The sequence below is a fragment of the Dromaius novaehollandiae genome, chromosome 2 (assembly GCF_036370855.1).
Source record: "Dromaius novaehollandiae isolate bDroNov1 chromosome 2, bDroNov1.hap1, whole genome shotgun sequence".
NCBI lineage: Eukaryota > Metazoa > Chordata > Aves > Casuariiformes > Dromaiidae > Dromaius > Dromaius novaehollandiae.
In genome coordinates this window covers 58,912,585-58,932,379 of record NC_088099.1, presented here as the reverse complement: position 1 = coordinate 58,932,379, position 19,795 = coordinate 58,912,585, and the positions used below count along the sequence as shown (strand labels likewise).

General features: G+C 43.3%; 1 protein-coding gene across 2 annotated transcripts in view; it reads left to right on the top strand.

The window, feature by feature from the left end:
* Positions 1-12,953, top strand: part of EGFR (epidermal growth factor receptor) — a 168,668-nt gene extending 155,715 nt beyond the window's left edge. Inside the window, exons 23-28 of one of the 2 annotated variants that reach the window (XM_064506626.1) lie at positions 873-1,019; positions 2,543-2,640; positions 3,352-3,519; positions 3,619-3,666; positions 3,828-3,930; positions 5,024-12,953. In XM_064506626.1, coding sequence (XP_064362696.1) covers positions 873-1,019; positions 2,543-2,640; positions 3,352-3,519; positions 3,619-3,666; positions 3,828-3,930; positions 5,024-5,400 — 941 coding nt within the window. In that variant the 3' untranslated portion in view covers positions 5,401-12,953. Of the gene's footprint in view, positions 1-872; positions 1,020-2,542; positions 2,641-3,351; positions 3,520-3,618; positions 3,667-3,824; positions 3,931-5,023 lie in introns of both variants that reach the window. The other variant, XM_064506625.1, reaches the window with a different exon arrangement.
* Positions 12,954-19,795: the final 6,842 nt, after the last annotated feature.

The window sequence follows — 19,795 nt, the reverse complement described above, 5'->3', positions numbered from 1 at the left end:
ATAACTGGACTGACAATAAAGCAGCATAAGTAGAGGGAAGACTTAAAACCGCCAGCCATGTTGTCGGTCAGTGTAACTCTGCTGTCTTCAGCGGCGCTACATTAGGTGAGGACACAAACTTGCTTTGTTGCAGTGGCCAGTGCTTTGGCCTAAAATTGTTACCTGCCTATGCTTCAGTACAAGAGAGTCAGCAGGATATATGCAATCCCAGCATACCTGAGAGGACACCATTAAAAGGGAAGTAAACCAATAACCTCCTTAGAGAATTCATTTTTCGCTTGGTATGGTTCGTAAGCTGATCTCAAAGAAAGAATAGTGAAAAGGAAACTTTTCAGAGCAACTTATTCCGTAATTTCCAGTCATGGTGTCTTATATTCCTGGAAAATACTTAGTGCAGATGGTCAGGCCCCATGTCTTTTTAGACAAAATACAGCCCTTGATCCTGCTAATTCACTTATGTTTCTTGGCATCCAAAATCCTGTTTTGTATCCTAAGCTACCAGATGGTCACAACAGCTACATTGCAGAGGACACGGTATGTCAGCAAAAGACATGGAGGCAGTTGGTTTAGAAATCTTTCAAAAACTGCTGTTGCTCCTCTCCAAAGAGATTGTTTTAAACAAAAAGATAACTTCCATTTTTAGACCACTTCCTAGGTTGGAGTCACAAGTTGGCATCCTCTAATTCCGCTCTGTGAGGCAGGGAAGTTTGTTGGATATTCAACACTGAGATATTAGTTGAGATTTATAAAACTTTAAGTGAACGATGAAAGATGCGCTCTTGCTGCCCATCTCCCACCACAGTCTGCACCCGGGCCAAGCACACTAGCTCCTGGGATAATCTCCCTCACTGCCTTCTTTTTCCACGTTACAGGTGTGACAGTTTGGGAGCTCATGACATTTGGGTCCAAGCCATATGATGGGATCCCTGCCAGTGAAATTTCCTCTGTCTTGGAGAAGGGCGAGCGTTTGCCTCAGCCGCCTATCTGTACCATCGACGTGTATATGATCATGGTCAAATGTGAGTTCAGCGCGTTTTGTGTGCAGTCCAATAAGGACAATTTCTTTAGTTATGTTGCATTTATATATACTGTATTCTTGATGCTTGCATGGAAACATTATTATATGAAAAGAGTGATGACACCGGAGTCTGTTCCAGCACCCCATGCTTCCATCATGAGTGCAGGATTTCATTTTGTTAGTCACTAATTCAGCCAACTAACAGAGTCACAATAGGTTTTCACCATTCACACTGCTGACTGACATTGTCACTTATTTCAAACAGGGTGAGACTGTCAAGGAGCATAACTTGGCACAACACCATCCCTTCTACCTGATATTCTGGTTTAATATGTCTAGAAAAGAAAATTAATGCTGACTCCTTAGTTTGGTGATACGCCCAGCATTCGCACCCATGGGTTATGTGCTCCCTTTGCTAACTGAAGGACGTGAGCAAAGACACCACAATAACGGCATACGCACATGAAGGTCCTGAGTTCCTCAGTGCTTCTCTTCCCCATTTTCAGATGGCTCCTTTTCAGCACGCAGCTTTTGCAGTAAAGTACCACAAGAGCTAGTGGGTTTATGAAGCACTTTTTTGCCATCGTCTGGGCACAACAAAGGGCTTTGACACCCAAAAGCTTGTCACCTTTTCCCCCTATAGCCGCCGCTGCAATGTCAGATTATTATTTTGCTTCCCATGTACATCTCCGCTGCCCGTTCCCATTCGCGTTTCTGAGGATGCTCGTAGGCAGCCCACTAGGTGGCATTTAAAGACCTGCTCAGTGGAGCAAAATGCTGTATTCCTGACACGGGGTGATCACCCCCTAAAGCAGTACCTCTGGGGAGTCCTGGCTGCCGGGTGCTGCTCCGTCGGGACAGGCAGCCCCACGAGGAGAGCCTGATCCTGTTCTCCCCGAAGGGAGCAGGAACCAACGTGCACAAGCATCCAAACATGCGCACCTAACCTGGGACGCTCGTGTGGCAGGAGCGTCCAGACCCCTGGTACAAGGGGTAGAAAAATACAAGTGAGGTTTTTGCTTTGGACTTCCCCTGATTTCATGAAGCAGTGTAGTAAGGCACAGACGCTCCAATCAGTCAGTCCGCAGAGGCCTGCTGAAATTAGTTTGTTTCCCCTCCTTCAAGAGCTTTTTCAGAGCAGCTTTAATGTGGATTGACCCAGACTTGTCACTCAGTAGTTATCGTCAGGACTGATGCCTTATTATGTTAGTGGGACCTGCCTGCCCGAGCTGAGGTTGGCCCTCAAGAGAGGGGACAGCCTCGCCTGAAGCTTCTCCAACCATGGGGTTGAATTACCTTCTGCGTTCTTCCCGAACTGACAGAGTGATCGTTTTAAAGGCTAAAAATTCACACTAGCTAGCGGCTGGTGTGAATCAACTTTAACGGTGATCATTTACGCAGTCAACTGCTTTCTTTGTTCCATGCTTGACACAGGTCTTTCAGCAGTTACATTTTGTTTTAAACTCTGTGTTTTATTGCCAAAATAACTTTATTTGTGTGTTGCTTTCCCTCTTGTCCCTTCAGGCTGGATGATTGATGCCGACAGTCGTCCCAAGTTTCGTGAACTGATAGCAGAGTTCTCCAAAATGGCCCGTGACCCTCCACGCTATCTCGTTATACAGGTACTGAACACAGTAGTAGGCAGATGTCTGATGGGCACTTAACATGATGCCCAAAGCAATTAGTGATGCATATAAAAATATACTCCTGGCCTGGTCAAAATACCAGGTTTTCCTCAATTGCTCGACTACCCCATAAACAAAGCCAGATATTATGGGCCCACTGTACACATCAAATGTGTCCGTTCTCATGGTGTGCCTCCAGCTCAAGCAGAATGATTTGTTCTGCCTATACCATTTCTGGGGGCTGCAACGAAATCTTTAATATATTGGCATTTTCTTAAAACTGAAAGATCCAGTATAAAAACGGCATAGCAAAATCTGACTGAAATGACAGAGTTTTGCATTTCAGAGAATTAGAGAAGTAGATCTGTTAGACCATTTATCTCACTGCCAGTGAAGGATTACTTCCTGTTATGTGTTTGCTGAAACTCGATGTGGAAAGAGAAACAATTTAGGAAAATAAGAGCAGTTGCAGAATAGATCTTGAACATCTTCTCTGGCCTTGATGGTAAAAGGAAACAGAGCAGAACTGTGCTCTGTGGAGTGACAGAGCTGTTTCACAAAGCTCACAGTCAGTAACATCAGTATGAGTTGAGGAAATGTATTTCCATTAATATTTAGCTCATGTTGATAATGTAAGGCCAGATTTACTGGATGGGATTTACTTGAAAGATGTCTGAGAGTCCTCTCTCATGGCGGTTTGTCTGACAGGGAGATGAAAGGATGCACTTGCCCAGCCCCACGGATTCGAAGTTTTATCGCACCCTGATGGAAGAGGAAGACATGGAAGATATAGTGGATGCAGACGAATATCTCGTTCCACACCAGGGATTTTTCAACAGCCCCTCAACATCCCGGACTCCGCTCTTGAGTTCATTGGTATGAAACTTTTCATCTATGAATACAGGCCAAGCAATTTTCGAATGAACTACTTCTCATGTGATGTCTGTATTTTCTCTCTCTCTCTCTTTTTGAAAGAGTGCTACTAGCAACAATTCTGCCACAACCTGTATTGACAGAAATGGGGTAAGTGTGATGACTTTTGAAAAAGGAGTAGCAGCATTGGGAGATCCTTTTCCTTTTGAACCACCTCGCCTTCCCTTTTGTTCACTCATTTTTGTGGCTCAATTTATACAAAACACTCCCTTTAATACTGTTTTTCCGAACCTGTGCTTCCAACCTAGCAGGGACACCCGGTGAGGGAAGACAGCTTTGCCCAGAGGTATAGTTCAGACCCAACAGGTGCTTTCTTGGAGGACAGCATAGATGACAGCTTCCTGCCTGCTCCAGGTGAGTACCTCTCCTGTTTTTCCATCCTAAGGGCCATTCATTGGTGAGCCATGTGGTTAGACATTTGAAGATTCTTGCTCGAATATAACCATTTTCCTTCCTTTTCCACAGAACAGAAACAACCCTAATGCTTCCTACCTTTTTTTTTTTTTTGGCTCATTAAAGAGGAAAATGGATGCACCTTTGGAAAATGCATGTACATTTCCTTTTCTTGTACTTTTTCTGGCTGCTTCTGACTGCCTCTCACTTCAGTAACTTCACCTGCTAGATTCCTCTTGTTTGCTATGTGTGCCATCTGGCCAGGGATTTTGCATATGTGTGTATATATTTAAAGTTTTCTACTATTTCTGCACTTCAGAAAATCTCCTCTAAAAACTGTTTTCACTACTTAAACCATTTCTGCAATATAAAGAGTTTTGTTTGTTTCATTGCTTTCAAATATTGATACACAGAGGGAAGTTCACAGTTTGACATGAGCTTACGGAGTGGGCAGTCAGAACGCAAGGCAGTGAACACTAAGGAAGCTGGTGCCAGGTTATGCACTCGCAATGCTTTGTGTCCGTACCAAAAAAAAAAAAAAAACCCAACAACAAAACAAAACCCACACAGCTTTTCAGCTTCAGAGAAGACAACCCAGCAAGGACTGGCATTTAAGTGAGACGTGGAATCTCTGTTACTGCCCATCCTGTATTTCCTAGGCATATTCCTCATCTCTGAACTTTTTTCTATGGGAAGAGCTTCTGGCACCTAAACTCCCTCACTGAAATTTCAGAACAGTACATGGGACCTAGCCACCTACATGTCACTAAAATCAGCAGTAGCTATCTGGCTGTCTCATGGTAAAAGTCATCTTTCTGCTGCTTTGCAAATTTAATTCCTGAAGGTTGTCTGCAGAGCACTGCATTTTGTGCCACGAAATGGCAGTCACTGCATTTGGCCCTCTCCGAATCCTGGTGCAGAGCTAGGAAGCTCAATGGGAAGCTGTGTGTGAGAAGCAAGCTGCACCTAGGTTAAAGCTACACATCAAATCATGCAAGTAGCCACATTAGTTATATGTCTTCATTTTCATTCTCTCTCTTTTTTTTAATTCCAGAGTATGTAAACCAGTTGATGCCCAAGAAACCATCTGTGGCAGCGGTCCAGAATCCGATCTACAACAACTGCTCTCTCACGGGAAACTCAAAGCTCTCCACGGACTCAGGCTACCAGAATTCCCACAGCACAGCCATGGACAACCCCGAGTATCTCAACACCAACCAGTCTCCTCTGGGCAAAACATCCTTCGAGGGCTCTCCGTATTGGATCCAGGCAGGCAATCACCAAATAAACCTGGACAATCCTGACTATCAGCAGGACTTCTTGCCGAAGGAAAACAAACCTAATGGTCTCTTGAAAGTTCCTGCAGCAGAAAACCCGGAGTACTTAAGGGTAGCAGCACCAAAAAGTGAATACATTGAAGCCTCAGCATGACCATAGAGAATTTCTTCTTGCAGCAAGGCAAGCCAGACTCATGGTGAATCACCTGGCTGCTGCAAGAACAGACTCTGCACAGAGCGAATGGCAACTGCAGTGCATCAACAAGCACATCTTTCCCTTCCAGCATGCGGGCTGAAATTGCGAAGATCATTTGACAGTATGATTTGGGTGTTTTCTTGCCCATTTCCATGTAGTAACTTAGGCCCATACGCTGCACTTGGATGCATGTTGGAGTAGAGTGAGATCTTCCTGTACAGAAGAAAAAGCAGATGCATTCCTTTCATTTTCAAATGGTAGCATTGTAAAAGCCATTCTGTGATGAACTTGAGAGCTGCACACATTGTACAGTCAAATTCCTTTCTACAGTGCATATTTTTATAAATGTTTCTAACAGAATTTTTGGATCTTTTACAAGATCAGATGCTTGTACTGCTGGTCTGTTATGTGGTGCTCAGATCATCAACAAGGAAAAAAATGATGTTATTAAATACTTTTGAGAAGAGTTTTCCAAAAGTCCTGGAACATAAATAGTTATTCCAAACCATCGGATTTTTTTACAAATTAGCTCCGTATACCACTTCTTGGCATGAACAGGAAAAATGTATCTGGGGATGTACGGGAGATTCTGTTCACAGAAGTATGAAGTGGATCACTCTGGGGAAAACTGGCACAAGGACTGAATGGCAGGACACATCACCTTCTGACCACTATTGCTAAAAACTGACCGGAGGAACTCAGCTCAAAGCCCTTTATAAATGTTTCTAAAGTGCTCACTAGTCTGCTTTCTGATGGTCACACATGAGACCTTTTTTTCTGATCCATTATGCAGCTGTAGAGTTGTCAAAAATGCCTTTTTCTTTTTTTAACAAAACTGTTAAAGATGTTGCCGTAACTGAAAAATGAAGTGTCAAATAACATTTAACAGACTTTAATTAAATGTCAAGGAAATGCAAATGGCAAATTGGAGCACTCATGAGACAGACAGGCTGAAAGAACTACATTAAATTAAACTTGACTAGGGCAAGAAACACAGGTAGCTCTATCCAAGCAGTTTTATTTCCCTTCTTAAAGTAGCTCAGAGCAGGAATCATTTTTCTGCATACGTCTGGCAAAGAAAGGGGCACAACCATGTTACACTTTTCTGACCTCAAGGCAGTTGCTGCCAATTGCTGTATCATTGTAGGGCAGAGACCAGGGCTGTTTGCCTGACTGTACCTGTCCCACGGGGGTAACCACTTATCCTGGCAGTGCAGAAGTGCCAGGAGAATGAAATAGGGAAAGGAAGAAAAATCTGGCATGATGGAAAATGTCACTGTCCTCTTCTGAAGCACAGGGCTGCCTACTGCTCCTTTAAATACCCGGCCTCATCTCCTGTTATCGCAGTGCAATAGGCAGACTAGCCAAGGCAAACATTTTAGCTTAATAATATAAATATACTGCGTTCCGATGGTGTGTAAATCATGGTAGCAGAAGAAGCTGCTGCTTCGAGGGGCCTGTGTTAGGGAACGTGAGGGCCTTTCACCGTTAACATTTCTTATGAACATAGTGGGAGTAAACTGCTTCAAGCGCGAATTTAGTGAGTAATTTAGAACCATCCCACCGCCAGTTTGGCAGTAGTATTTTAATCAAATCATTAGATCAGAAATGAAAGGCACATTTGGTGATTTTTGTACTAAGGCCTTTATCTAGCCAAGTGTTAGGAATTTGCTTGACATAGTATAAGCAGCTGAGCTGCAGAGGATCTGTAGTATTTTTTGAGGGGCAAGAAATTGTCAATTCTATGCTGCCAGTATGTTTTGAATATTGCAGTATGTACTTCAGTTTACATATTGCATCTGGAGTCTAGGATCAAGCAGAAAATCCTTAGAAAAAACATAGTTTTTGCAGATTTATTGAGGATTGATGGAAAAGAATAATCATGTGAAATGACCTCTTTAAAAGTAATGCAGTGTAAAATGCATTTATGGCTTGTGCGTGTGCAGTAGTTCATCAGCCACACAGCGGTCTGGGTTAGTGCAGTGTATCTGGTCAAAACCCAGAGGTTGTCCTGTTGTGCTGTTTGGTACATCCGTGTCACAGTGACCAAGGCCCCATCACAGCCTTATGGAGGATGCAGTGTTCGACTTTGATTATTACTGGCTGGTATTCAAAACATAAACTAGAATCTAGTTCCCACGTCCAGTTAACGGCAGATTTCTCCTTGCATTCCTCAGAGCAAATTTGTTGTGCTGCTCTCCTCAGCGTGCAACATGTACACGCAGGCAGTGCCGCTTCTCTGCCCGCACTGCCCCAGAAAAAATATGTATAAAATCCAAAAATATTTTAACAGAAATCATGGGAATTTTATCAGTTTGCTAAATCTGTTACGTCTCCAGGCAAAACACTGGAAAATTATAGCATGCAATGTTTTCCTACAGAATCTAACACTATTATGCAGAAGAATTTATTAATATTTTAATTATTTGAATCTGTTATCTAAAACAAACAAACAAAAAAGAAGTAGCAGTATGTATCACCAGCATTATGTAGCATGAAAACTATTTAATACAGAATAATATGCTTGCCTTTTTAAAACAATTTATGAGGGATTCAGTAACAACTCTTTATTAAAACCACGGAGACTCATTTAAAAACTCAGAAATGTAAGTCCAAAAAAATCTTCCTTTTTTGAATGTACTGTCTGTGTTGCGAAATATAGGAGAGAGGATGCAGAAACCACAAGCTCTTGATACAAATGTACAAGACTCCAGATTTATGGGCTTAGCAATACTGTAAAATAATTCTCGTAAATACGCATCCTCTAAGCTGTGATTTGCAAACAGGCAGCTCAGTAACGATTAGAAAGCTAGCAAAAATAAGAAGTGGGCAGTGCGCTGTAGCCTGTGGGGCACTGCCTCCGGGGCAGATCCGGTGGCACTGGGAGTGGAGGGACTGCCCAGCGGTACTGCTCTTGCTGGAGGCATAGGGGCTCTGCTGGCTGGTGCCGACAGGGCTAAGAGACATTAGCAAGGCACCAGATTATTTCCTCTGATGACAAAAAATCAATATGCATCTGAAATGATCTGGTTTTCCCGCTGTAGCTCACAGACCATGTAGCAGCAAGGAGCCCACTGCAGCTCATGGGTGCTCAGAAGGACCAATGCGGTTACGCAGCGGTTTCATGGTGCTCATGGGATCTTGCTGGCGCGGCGTTGTATGGATTTCAGGCTACTCGAATGGGGCATGAACCTTGTGTTTTTACTAAGATGAGCGAAATAAACATGCTGCATCTTGAGATCTTACATAAATCATCATCCAAATATAACTTGAAAGTTCTGCAGTTGTCTCTCAGGAGCTGTGGGTATAAAATGTTGGTTTTTAAAGTACAGCTAAACAGGGAAATGTAGCAGGCCACAGCCACTTTTAAAAGCTAAATCTTACCAATAAAGAAAATAAAAATTTTCATTTTTACTGTATTTCTCATGGAAGACAAAATGACACAACTTGTAAGTTAGAGTGTTTAGCATGTCTTAGTCATTGGAGTAGCAGTTATTAGGGAGCTATTTTTGTAATAACAATTTAAGTGCGACAGACTCAGAGACTTTCAATAACTGCAAAGTATGTGGAAATAAGTCACAGTCTTCATGCTACCTTGATGTTTTTCAGTGATCTGTGTACTTTACTTCATTTGGGCCTTAGGTTGTTTTGTTTTGCTCTAAAGGGAGTTGTCTTGGGAAATTTCCTTCGTGTTGCAGTGTATCTTGTAGAGCAAATTCATCGGCGAGCCCAGTGACTTGCTCTTGCTTCCAGCTGACAGGCAGCAATGTGATGAGATTTCTAGTGAGAGTCGTTTGAAATAGGTGACATGCATCATAGATTTGGAGTGCCTAAAGGTGATTTACTGTCCCCTCATGTCATATTAGGCTAGCCACGTGAAGCCTCGACATTAGAAAATGCAGTTCTGTGGTTTATTTGAAAGGAGAGGGCTCTTATAGGGAGAACACTGCCAGGGGCAGGGGTGCAGCCGTACTCGATACAGATGCCAAATTTGCCAAGGGACATCAGTGAAGTCATTGACTTTTACTGCAGAGCAGAGGTGGGAATAGCTGTACTGTCGCTACGGCTGGCTTGAAGCTAAATATGCTGCACTTCTACAGCGACTGCTGTGCAAAGCCCAATGCGCTCGGGCTTTGCACCACGGGGTGAATTTTCCCCATGCCTGAAGGACACAGCTAGGAGTATTGCAGTGTAGTAGGACCACAGACGGTTTAAGCAGCTCCCATCAACGGGTGCCTGGGGGGGTCCTCGGTCCGTCTGGAGGTGCTTCAGGGTGTCAGCGAGGAACTTTGCATTTCCTGACGAGCGCTCATTTTTCAGCTTCAGAGTTCAACATCCTCTATTAGCATGACTGCTGCCTCTCCAAATGAGCAGCTGCAGTTACTCTGGCTTTTATTTCCCCCTGCATTTCTCTGTGAGAAAACATTTGAATCAGGACAAAGTATGTACTTGTATCCTCCCTCCTGATGAAAACAGTATATTGATGAAATTTCAAACTCTGTGTATAACTTAGCAAGAATGCTTTGTAATGTTTTAGCACCACTAATCAAAATTTTTATATTGGAATCCCATTTTCTATCTTTGCTTTTGTAAGTTTTATTTGTTGGTTCTGACATACAACTTTTTAAAGAGCCTTTTTTAAAAAATAAATTAATAGAAAGAAAGTTCATACAAAAGGAAAAAAAGACACCTTCAAGTAGCTTTTTAAATGGGCTGCATTAGGACCAAAGATATAATGTCTTATTTTCTTGCTTTAAAGTAATATGGTATTGATGACCACTTCCACAACATCCCATTTACAGGAAAAAGCTATAGATCTCTGTTCTTCCTTGGGATCTGGCCACAGCACCACTAAGCCAGGGGGGCTTGACTTGAGGATGAGGCCTGTCCATTGAAAACAACGCCAAAAATCAGGACCTGGTGTTTCTTCAGGGCCACGTCTGGAGTCTTTACTTTGATTCATTCTCTACTCACAGAACACCCGAACAAGGATATGGTTAGGAAAATGAAAAAAATACATTATGTTTGGGCTCAGCATCAGGAAAAAATAAAAAGCTGTGAAGATGATACATGATTAGATAACTTTTTTAACTGAGGAAGTGTGTAGGCAGGCAGCGAGACTTTAAGATGATAACACTTCTGGTTACGTATTACTTGAATTACGTGGGGGAGTTGAAATCACGACACTTTCATGACTGGCTTTACCTCCCGCCACATGCTCTGCCTACTTTCGACACTGTGTGTATTTCCAGAGCATCTGTATTACCATGGCCTTGCGGCCTGAGACCTGCGGCTCATTTCTGTCGGTAAGTGGTACTGCGTATGAGTCCTTTATTTTTTTACATGGGAAGCTGAATGCAACAGGGAGAGAAGTGCAGAGATTTTAGGCTGTGCCTCAGTTAGCAGTCAAGCAAATCCTCGGTAGCATCAGAGAAAAGGGTTTCCGGAACAAAGAGAATGGGGGACCTAGCTGGCAAAAACCGTGTTGCTTCCGATGCCACTGAGGTCAATGGCCAAACACGGGCAGCCAAGATTGAGGCCTGCGTGTTCGCTCTCATCCTTGTTTGTGTTCAGCTGTGTCACAGATGAGGCTGTCTAGACGCAAGGCTGCTTGGGCTTTGTGGTCTCTCTGTAGCTCTCTCCTTGAAGTAATGCGTTTTCCGATTAATAAGGTGAAAAATCAAAAATCAAAACCATAGCTGTGGACCTAATGGCTGGACTTGTGGAGGATTTTGTCCTGTGTAGCTGATACGGTACATTATTTCCAGTCGCTCTGGAATTTATCCCAATCAGCCTCCCAGTCTCTCATGATTTAGCTGAAGAGTGTGGATTTTCAAACACCATCAATGTTATCCTGGTATTTGAAGAAAGGGAATACGTGAAGTAGTTGCCTACGATGATAAGGGATTTGGCTCACATACCTGGAAGGTTCCTTTCTGACCCTGTGTTCCTAACATCGCTTCCCTTGAAATTAAGAGAAAGTTTAATTTGATTTCATCAAGAGTATAAAATGAGGCTAATGTTGAGTGATTTTGAAAATCCCTCACAATAATCAGAGATCCTATGGATCCACTGCCCATTTTAGGCTGCTTTGTATTGATGCAATCAACTGAGTATAAGGAATAATGTCTTGGTTTTAATAAACTATCAAGCAATATATCCATAAATGCAAACAGTACCCTTGCAGCATTGTACAGTTACTCAACTATGAAAGCACTATTTGTACAATAAGAAACTCTTGACTTTTCTATGGTTTAATGGTTTATACTGTTGATCAAAGATTGTTTGTATATTGAGCGATAAAAATGAGGTGTATATTATTCTTTTTAATTGTTTTTAATTTTTGGAGAACATTTATTGTAATATACTGTTGTATCTGGGGGCAGAAGAAATCACAGTGGCTAGCTTGTAGGGTTTTTAGCCAGAGAAGAACTTATGTTAAGGTTTCTTTACTGATGGACATAGAATTTTGTAAAAGTTGTCACCTTGGGGATTTATCCAGAGCTTAGCAAAGGTAATAACAGGACCCTTTCCTCTCTCCAAGACTCTTTGGATCTCTCTCCATGCTCCACGCTAGAGTTTCAAACTGTGAGCTATGAAACAGTTAACAATTCTGACCATTGCAAGTGCAATATGAAAGCCCAGGTGCTGTTTATCAAGGCACTAATAAAAGCTGCTCTTTTGAAATACGTGGCAGGTTCTCACTGCAGTTTTATGACGAACAGAAGCACAGTCAACACAATCCCTCAAGTTCAGATCCACGTGACATTTGGATTATAAGGCCATTCTTTGGCCATCTGTGAATTGTATAATTGTGAGTTGTGCAACAGCAACACAGCAGGACTCCTTGATAAGGAAATGCAAAGTCACACTCCTGCAAAACGTAGATTCTACCATTAGAAGCAAAGGAGTACATGGGAAAGCTATGAACTTTTAACTTTAATGCAGTATAGGAAAGATGTGTGGAAGAACAGTTGTACTACACTAGCAAGAAAGAGAAATTCTGTGAGCAAAGCCAGTCAAGTGAAGCCCAAGGGTCCCCTGAGTGTTCATGTTTAATAATCTAACAGGTGGGATTCATAGCAGACAAAGAAGGAATTACGGGGTCCTAAACGTAGTTGAGATTTCTGTGAAGTGTTTGGGAGGAAAAGAAGTGTTATCTCTCTGTGCTCTAGAAGCACAATACATTGGGTTGACAACACAGTAGAGAGAGGAGCTGGAACTGTCAGTACACATTCAGCCTGGATAAGTCCCTAGTATCGTGATTAGTAAAGTAAATCTTTTTTGTCTTTATAGATGAACTTTGTACACAGAAAAAAAGCCACTACCGCACCTTTCTCATTTTCATCTTTCCATCCAGTCCCTTCCTATACGTAGGCTGCATGCTTTACCAACTCAACTTATTTTATGCAGAAACGATGTAGTCTTAATCTCCATATTACCGGTTCTCAGAAATGTCTAATGCGTATTAATGCATGATATTTTTATTTTAATAAAAGTAATTAAATACATCTTTGCTGGTTTGGGGCACATTTTTTTTTCCCCCTTGGTGATCACCAATTGGCTTGTGCAGACTCTAGATAAGTTAATACCATGAACTTGAGAAGGAAACCGGAATATATGTTGTAATTCCATACATCTCCTCTATGAAGATCACAAAACAGCTTACAGGTTCAAAAGTCTTCTTTGTGAGACAGGAAACTCTGCTATTCTCCATATTTCACAGATAGGAAAACAGGTACAGCACTGTCTCTATACTTACCTCATAGAGATGGAGACACTGGCAGGAATAAATCCCACAGTCAAAGCACTGAAAGAGAGGAACTGAAAATCGAGAATAATATAGGTATAGAAATGTGTGGAGATTTGAGGAGAATGAGCATTCAGGAATTCCACTGAACTCAGTGTTGCCAACTTAAAATAACTGAAATATAAGAAGTGACAAAGCACAGAAAAGGATAACAGAGCCAAAGAAGCACAACTGCAGTTTAATCCCCCCTCTCTGCCTGTGCAGAATATGATAGGTTAAGAAAGATAGAGAAAATTACTCTATAAATAGAGCAGAGCAATATTAGACACTTTCCCATACTTCCATCATTACCCTCAACTGCCGTAAGCAAGCTGTGCCCTTTAGTGCTTCTAAACTCAAAGGGGGGGAAAAGTGAGTGAGTGTTCAGGGAACTAATCTGAATGGATAATAATTACATTAGATCGTGTAAAAAATTTCCAAGGTGGCCAATAAGAAAAACTACATGCTTTGAGGAGACCCACAGCCACGGTCCAACCACTTGCCTGGGACAGACCTAAATGCCTATTAAAGCCTTGTAAATCAAAGCCCTTGATTGAGCCCACCTTCTGCCTGGGGCGACGTGGCCGGGCTTCCTATCCAGTAGGGAAGGCAGCTAGGCTGCCTACTTTAGGGGCTCACGAGGGGAAGAAGGGTTAAGGCATGTCTGAATAAGGTGCCTAGTATAGGAGAAAAGTCAGCAGTTCCTTTCCAACCTAGACCCAAAGCTACAAAGTTGGAATATCACTAAATCATGAGTTACCCGGGCGTAGGTGTGTGACTGTGGGCCAGCTCTCATCTCTTCTTGCTATGCTGTTAATGCCTTTTACTACACCCACAGTGCATTGCTGCTGGTTGAAGCGCCGTGGTTTTCCATGTAGTGTCAAGTCTCTTGCTTCCTAACCCATTGTCTGCTGCCATGCGGGACTGGAGGCACTTTCTGCCTGAAGCATGGCACCACAATAAATACAGGTTGCTGCTCCTTGCTTTGCTCTTCAGTGCTGTTACATTTTGGCAGTAATTTGTCACAGTTGGCCTTGCTCATTCCTGCCCTACAGCTGGTAACCGGGGCAAGGCTTCCCAAGCAGCATTTAGCTAGAGATACTGGTACCTGGCATGAGTTTGGCAGTAAAGAGAGGCCTTGCAATTACCAAATGCAGGTGCCAGTAGCTACCCTGTACGAGGAGTTGCTGCCCTGAAGTTGCATCATGTCAATTGACAACTGAGGGCTCAGCTATTTTAAATTCTGGGCAGCAGTAGGGGAGCATAGTTCATCCTGTACGTCGGTGCCTCCTTGAGCCGGATCCATCGCTATCCCCCAAGAACAGCACCGCTGGCCCAGCACATGCTGAGGTACATGTCCTGCTCAGGGCCTTTCGCCTCGGTGGTCCCAGCGGGTGAGCTGCATTGGCGAGCAGCACTTGGGACTGGGCGGGCTTCCCCAGTGCTTCCCTGGCCAGGGCAGGAGGTGACTTGTTTGGAGCTCACCCTTAAGTATATATTGTGGAGTGAGCCCTCAGCCCCAAAATATGGATTATTACTGCTGTTTAGCAGGAAGAGGAGCTCAGGCTGGAGCTCAGGGGGTGCTTTAAATCATTTGCAGGGAATTGAGTTCTCTCCCCTAAGCACCATCTGTGTGAAGCTTAACACCAGATTTCTTAGTGTGGAAAACCTTTCACTTTAAAAACCTTCTTTTTAGAGACAGCAGAAGGAGCATTATTTGCACATGTGTTAACCCCAGAGACTGCTGCTTTCGGTGAGTTATAGCACCATGAACCCAAACTAGCACAGAAATAAAGCAGTAAATGTTTGTGTTCTTTATCCAGTACCATACGGTTTGGTTTATACTGTGATTCTTTTGGTCACAGATTTATGCATTACACCAGACTTCACTGGGCGCTGTTGCTCTCAGATAGGAGGGATGATGATGTAGGACGTGGCTATTCTTGTCTCACAGACAACTTTTCTTTAACTAAATTTGTACTGGCATTCTTTTAAAAAGCCAAAGTATAGCTAAGAAGGGTCACAGCTGGCTTTATCACTTTCCATCTAGCTTTTGGAGTCTGTTAAATCACCAAAAGCAGAAGCATTTCATGCAAGCTTACTGCCTGTGGATAACGAATGCAGCAATGTGCTCTGCCACTGCCTGTGAGACCAAGCCACACTAGCACAAGGCATGCTGGGTTAGGCCTAAGTGTAGTGAGAAAACAGCTCTTGCACAGCACATGGGTATAAGCTCCTCTGGTGCAGCGCTCTTCCCTGAGAGCTGTGGTGGAAGAATGGCAGAAAGCGCATGCAGCTACGTGAGCTTTGCAGAAGGAAGCCAAGCTTGCAAAGTCTCCATGCTTTCTGGTGCCTGCACCTCTAGCTACCTCGCTCAGTGCTTAGGCAATTACCCTCGTTTTGGAGAGAAGTAGAAGGAAAGCTAATAGTGCCCTCTCTTGGAAGAGAAAGAAACTCTATACAGAAAACACAGGGTTTTAAAATAGGTGATGTATTTATATTGGCATAAAAAAAGGGGATACAGTCTTGTCCCATTACAATCAGTAGCCAGATTCACCATGCTCTCTCCCAGCAAACAGAGCAGAAAAAGCCAGTTTGCACAGCCGATTTATTTTCCAGTCTGTTTGGAGTACAGGTTCATGCTACATTTAATCCAACCTAAGTACAGGCTGCTCCTGAAATGGGTCGATTCACTGATCCAATGGAAAACTAATCTTTCTCTTTGTCGGTTTAGTTCCAGTGGACTTGCAATGCAATTGCGCACACAATAGAGCTGACATGTGACATGGCAGCATGTTGCTGAAGGACAGGATTGTACCCTCTGGTGACCACCCATAACGGTAACAAACGTGACATTCTCCTGTCCTCAGAAGCTCTTGTGCATGTTAGTGTGAATTACTCCCTTTCCCTAATGCTCTTGTTTTCTTCATGCCTTGCAGGACAAGCAAGACCTCATACTGTGCAGATAGTGCTGTGAAAAGTCTTAAAATAATGCAGACAGGCTGAGTCAGTACAGAGATTTGGGTATATTTTTGGTTTGTGATTTTTAAACTGCTGGTGGGAAGTAGGCTTTGTTCCATTTTAAAAAGTAATCTGGGCCAGCTTTTTTCTTTTTTCATATGAGAAGGCTCCAGCATAGATTCATCCTATTGCAGAATAAATATAGGCTATTAATGGCAAAATTATTTCAGACATTTGTTTTATCAGTTTAGAACGTAATGGAGATTTGCTTACAAAATCTGGACATTTTGCGTTTTGCTGTTAATAAGGATGCTGGAATCGACTTGTAAACAGGTAAGACTGAATTTTTCTCAGTTTTGGTGCTAAGCCAACAAACCTAACGCCCACCACACCCTGCTTGTTTAGGTGGGCAAAAATAACAAAATGCCTGTGTACCAAAACCCAGCTTCTCTGGGACCTTAGCTTTCTTTTGTATTTGTACAGGGCAACAGATGTGTCCAAGGCACGTCTTCACAAGTAATAAGTACCACTACAAGAGACTGAGCAGCTGCCTTACTCCTGGAAGTCGGACTTGCTCTCTCCCCAGGAGTGAGGTATCATATGACTGGCATATAGCAAAACCATGCTTGTTATACTTTGGCAAAACTTTGAAGAGTGCAAAAGCTTGATATCACTCCCAAGGAAGTCTTTCTATACCAATGGGGCATTACTCCACTCTGGAGCAGGCAGAGGCAAGGCACTCCTGGATGGTTGTTTGCAAAAGGAAAGATCAGGCAAAGATCAGGCTAATTCCAAGGGGCATTTGAAATCAGCACAAAAAGGCAGGCAGCCAGTTCCTATGAGAAACAGCGATCTACGCATGATTAAATAAAACCTGATTAGCTAGTAGCTCTTAGAGGGTGCACTGATCCCAAATGCATCTTTCTAAGCATGCTTGTTAGAGTGCTAATTGCATTGGCTTTTCTAATACTTCCCTTCAAAAGAAGCTGGTTCAGACCAATAGGCCACATCTCCCAGGAGGGGGATCACAAGGGAGTTTAAAAATCATTGTTTAGCCAGAGATGAACCCATTCAAATGCTGTTCGCTAGGCTGATCCTGAGGCTTGCCACCACATTCGTGGCAGTGGAAAGCCAGCGGCAGGAGGGTGGAGGTGGCACACTTGGACTTCCTGATGCAGCTGCACAGAGACCTCCATGGTGGCACTGGCCTGCTTCACAGACTATGGCACCTATTTATCCTCACGAATGTGGGAAGTAGAAAAGCATATTATACACAGACAGGGAACAGAGATGAAGAAATGCAAACTGGGCTGGTGCAGGATGGCCTAAAGGAAAGGAGCAAATAGGCTATTAATGAATGGCAGGGGTGAACCTCCCCTAACATCAGGGAGGAAGAACAAGATTGTTAAGGACCGAAAGAAGACTTGGAGGAGCAGTGAGGTGAGGAAAGATATGTCAGAGGTTCATTGCCTGGTTTGGTGAGGCAGAAGGAGTCCATGCAATGGAAAAAAAAGCAGCTCAAACCTCTAGTTCCTCAGAGAGGAGCAAAGAATGTGGGGAAACAGCAAGCTGCAGCAATGCGGCCTGCAAGAATTACTGCAGTAATTCCCATCCAGTTAACGCCCATCAGTGTTAAAACCAACGGGTCAATTCCCTGCAGCCAGGCTATCTGGACAAAGGGCTTGGCAGAGAGCCTGCAACAGCTGTGCTTCACGCTGAGCTTCTTCAGGAGCATATTTCTGTGTCCCTGTACGTGCCTGTGGTGCTGGGTGTCAGGGAAGGCACAGGAGGAGGAAGACGAGGAAGCAGCTGGTACATGCACGTGGGTCTTGGAGTGCAATCCAGCTGAACCTCTATGATAAGAAAAGCCCCTCTAACACTGTTGCCAGGACTATGAAGGGCTTCTCCTGAGGGTTATTGGTGGCCTGGGGGAGTGCTGTAACCCTGCTGTAAAACTACAAACTCTGCCTCTGGAAGGAGACGCCCAGGCAGTGGTGGTGCAAGATTTTTCTGGAGTTTTTACAGACTTGTTGCAGCAGGGGATTTTGTTTGGGAAGGAGAACAAGACTGCCGTCTCACAGGGTGGTGCTACAGAGGAGCTGAGGCTCTCCCTGCTGTCTCCTGAGCCAAGGCCAGAGTTGTCTCACACTGACAAGGGAGTTATGAGACCATCTGGTAGGTCCCCAAAGTGTAGGTCCCTCTTGGCTCTGTGAGGACTCAAAGCCATGACAGTAGCTGTAACAAGTTTGTTAGGCACAAGCAGCAAGGCACACAGTATTGTACGCTCCGCCTCTTTTCTTCATGTAGGAAAGAGGCAATTTCTTCCCATTCATCTCAGTTGTGGCCAGTCTCCAGCTCCTCCTCCCAGCTACAATAACTGCACAGGGCACCGGCAGTGCCTAGCAGGGAGGGAGGTGAGCCGCTCTGGGCTCAGGGAAAATTTCCTTGGTGTGAGTAGATGAACTGTGTCTCCGCATGCGTGTGCGCTAATCTCGTCTCCTTCAAGATCGTTCACAGAAGGGTCGCACCACAGATGATTTCTTTTTTTACAGACACCTTTAAAACAGTGATATTGGTTTCTTAAAAATAAATTTTTGCATCAAAATTTGGTCACTAATGTTGAGTATATTAACACACAAAAATAGCATTTTAATTCTTGAATTATTGACTGAGCCCCTTTATACCTGTTGTTATTTCATTTTATGCCAAAAATTTATGCCCTCTGGACGTTCTTTGGACACATCAGGTGAATGTGAGCTTCTGAAGCTCTTTCACATTTGTTTTCTTTAGTGGAGGATGAGGTAGCAAGTGGCATTTTGGGAAGTGCCTCAGGAAAACAAGTGCCTGTAGGTCCTGCCTGAAAGTAAGGAGGAGAGGCACAGGCTGAAGGAAGAAACGGTTTGGAGGAAGACCCGCAAGGTCTATTTTTGAGCCCATGTTTAAGATTTCAGCTGCAGTAAAGGCAGCATTTTAAACTGCTTCTTTAAAAAAAGGTCAGTGCAATGCCACAAGCATTAGCTCTGAATCTGTACTACATAACATGCAGTACACAAAACTATCTGCAGCCCTTATTAAAAGATGTTTCTTAGGTACTCAGCCCTTTGACATCTATCTGTTAGATTTGGCATAGAAAAGACCCCTCTATCAAGCATGACTTTGGCAAAGAGATGCTGGATGCTGGTCTTCTAATCTAGCAGGTAGAACAGGGCATAGGCATGTATATGTACTATTGTAGGATGTAATTTTCTATTTTGGAAGCCTATCAGCTGCTTACATAGATAAGCTATTAGCTCAAAAGACTGTTTAACTAGTTCATAGCTAGCATTTCATCCTGAGTGCTGGGTTTCTGAGTTTTCAGGTTAGCAATTAAAATGCCCTGCTCAGGAAACTTTTGGCGGTGAAAGATTGCTGTTCTCTCATCATCTATTTTAAACTGCTTTAATAACCAAAATTTACATTTGTGCTTTCTCACACAAATCAACATCAAAAAATTGCCCACAGGCTATCAGGAAATGAATAAATCAGTTCATTACAAACTAAATTACCCCAAGAGGCTATACGGCCTCTTTCTCGCATGCTTTCCCTGAGCACCTACTTTTAGCC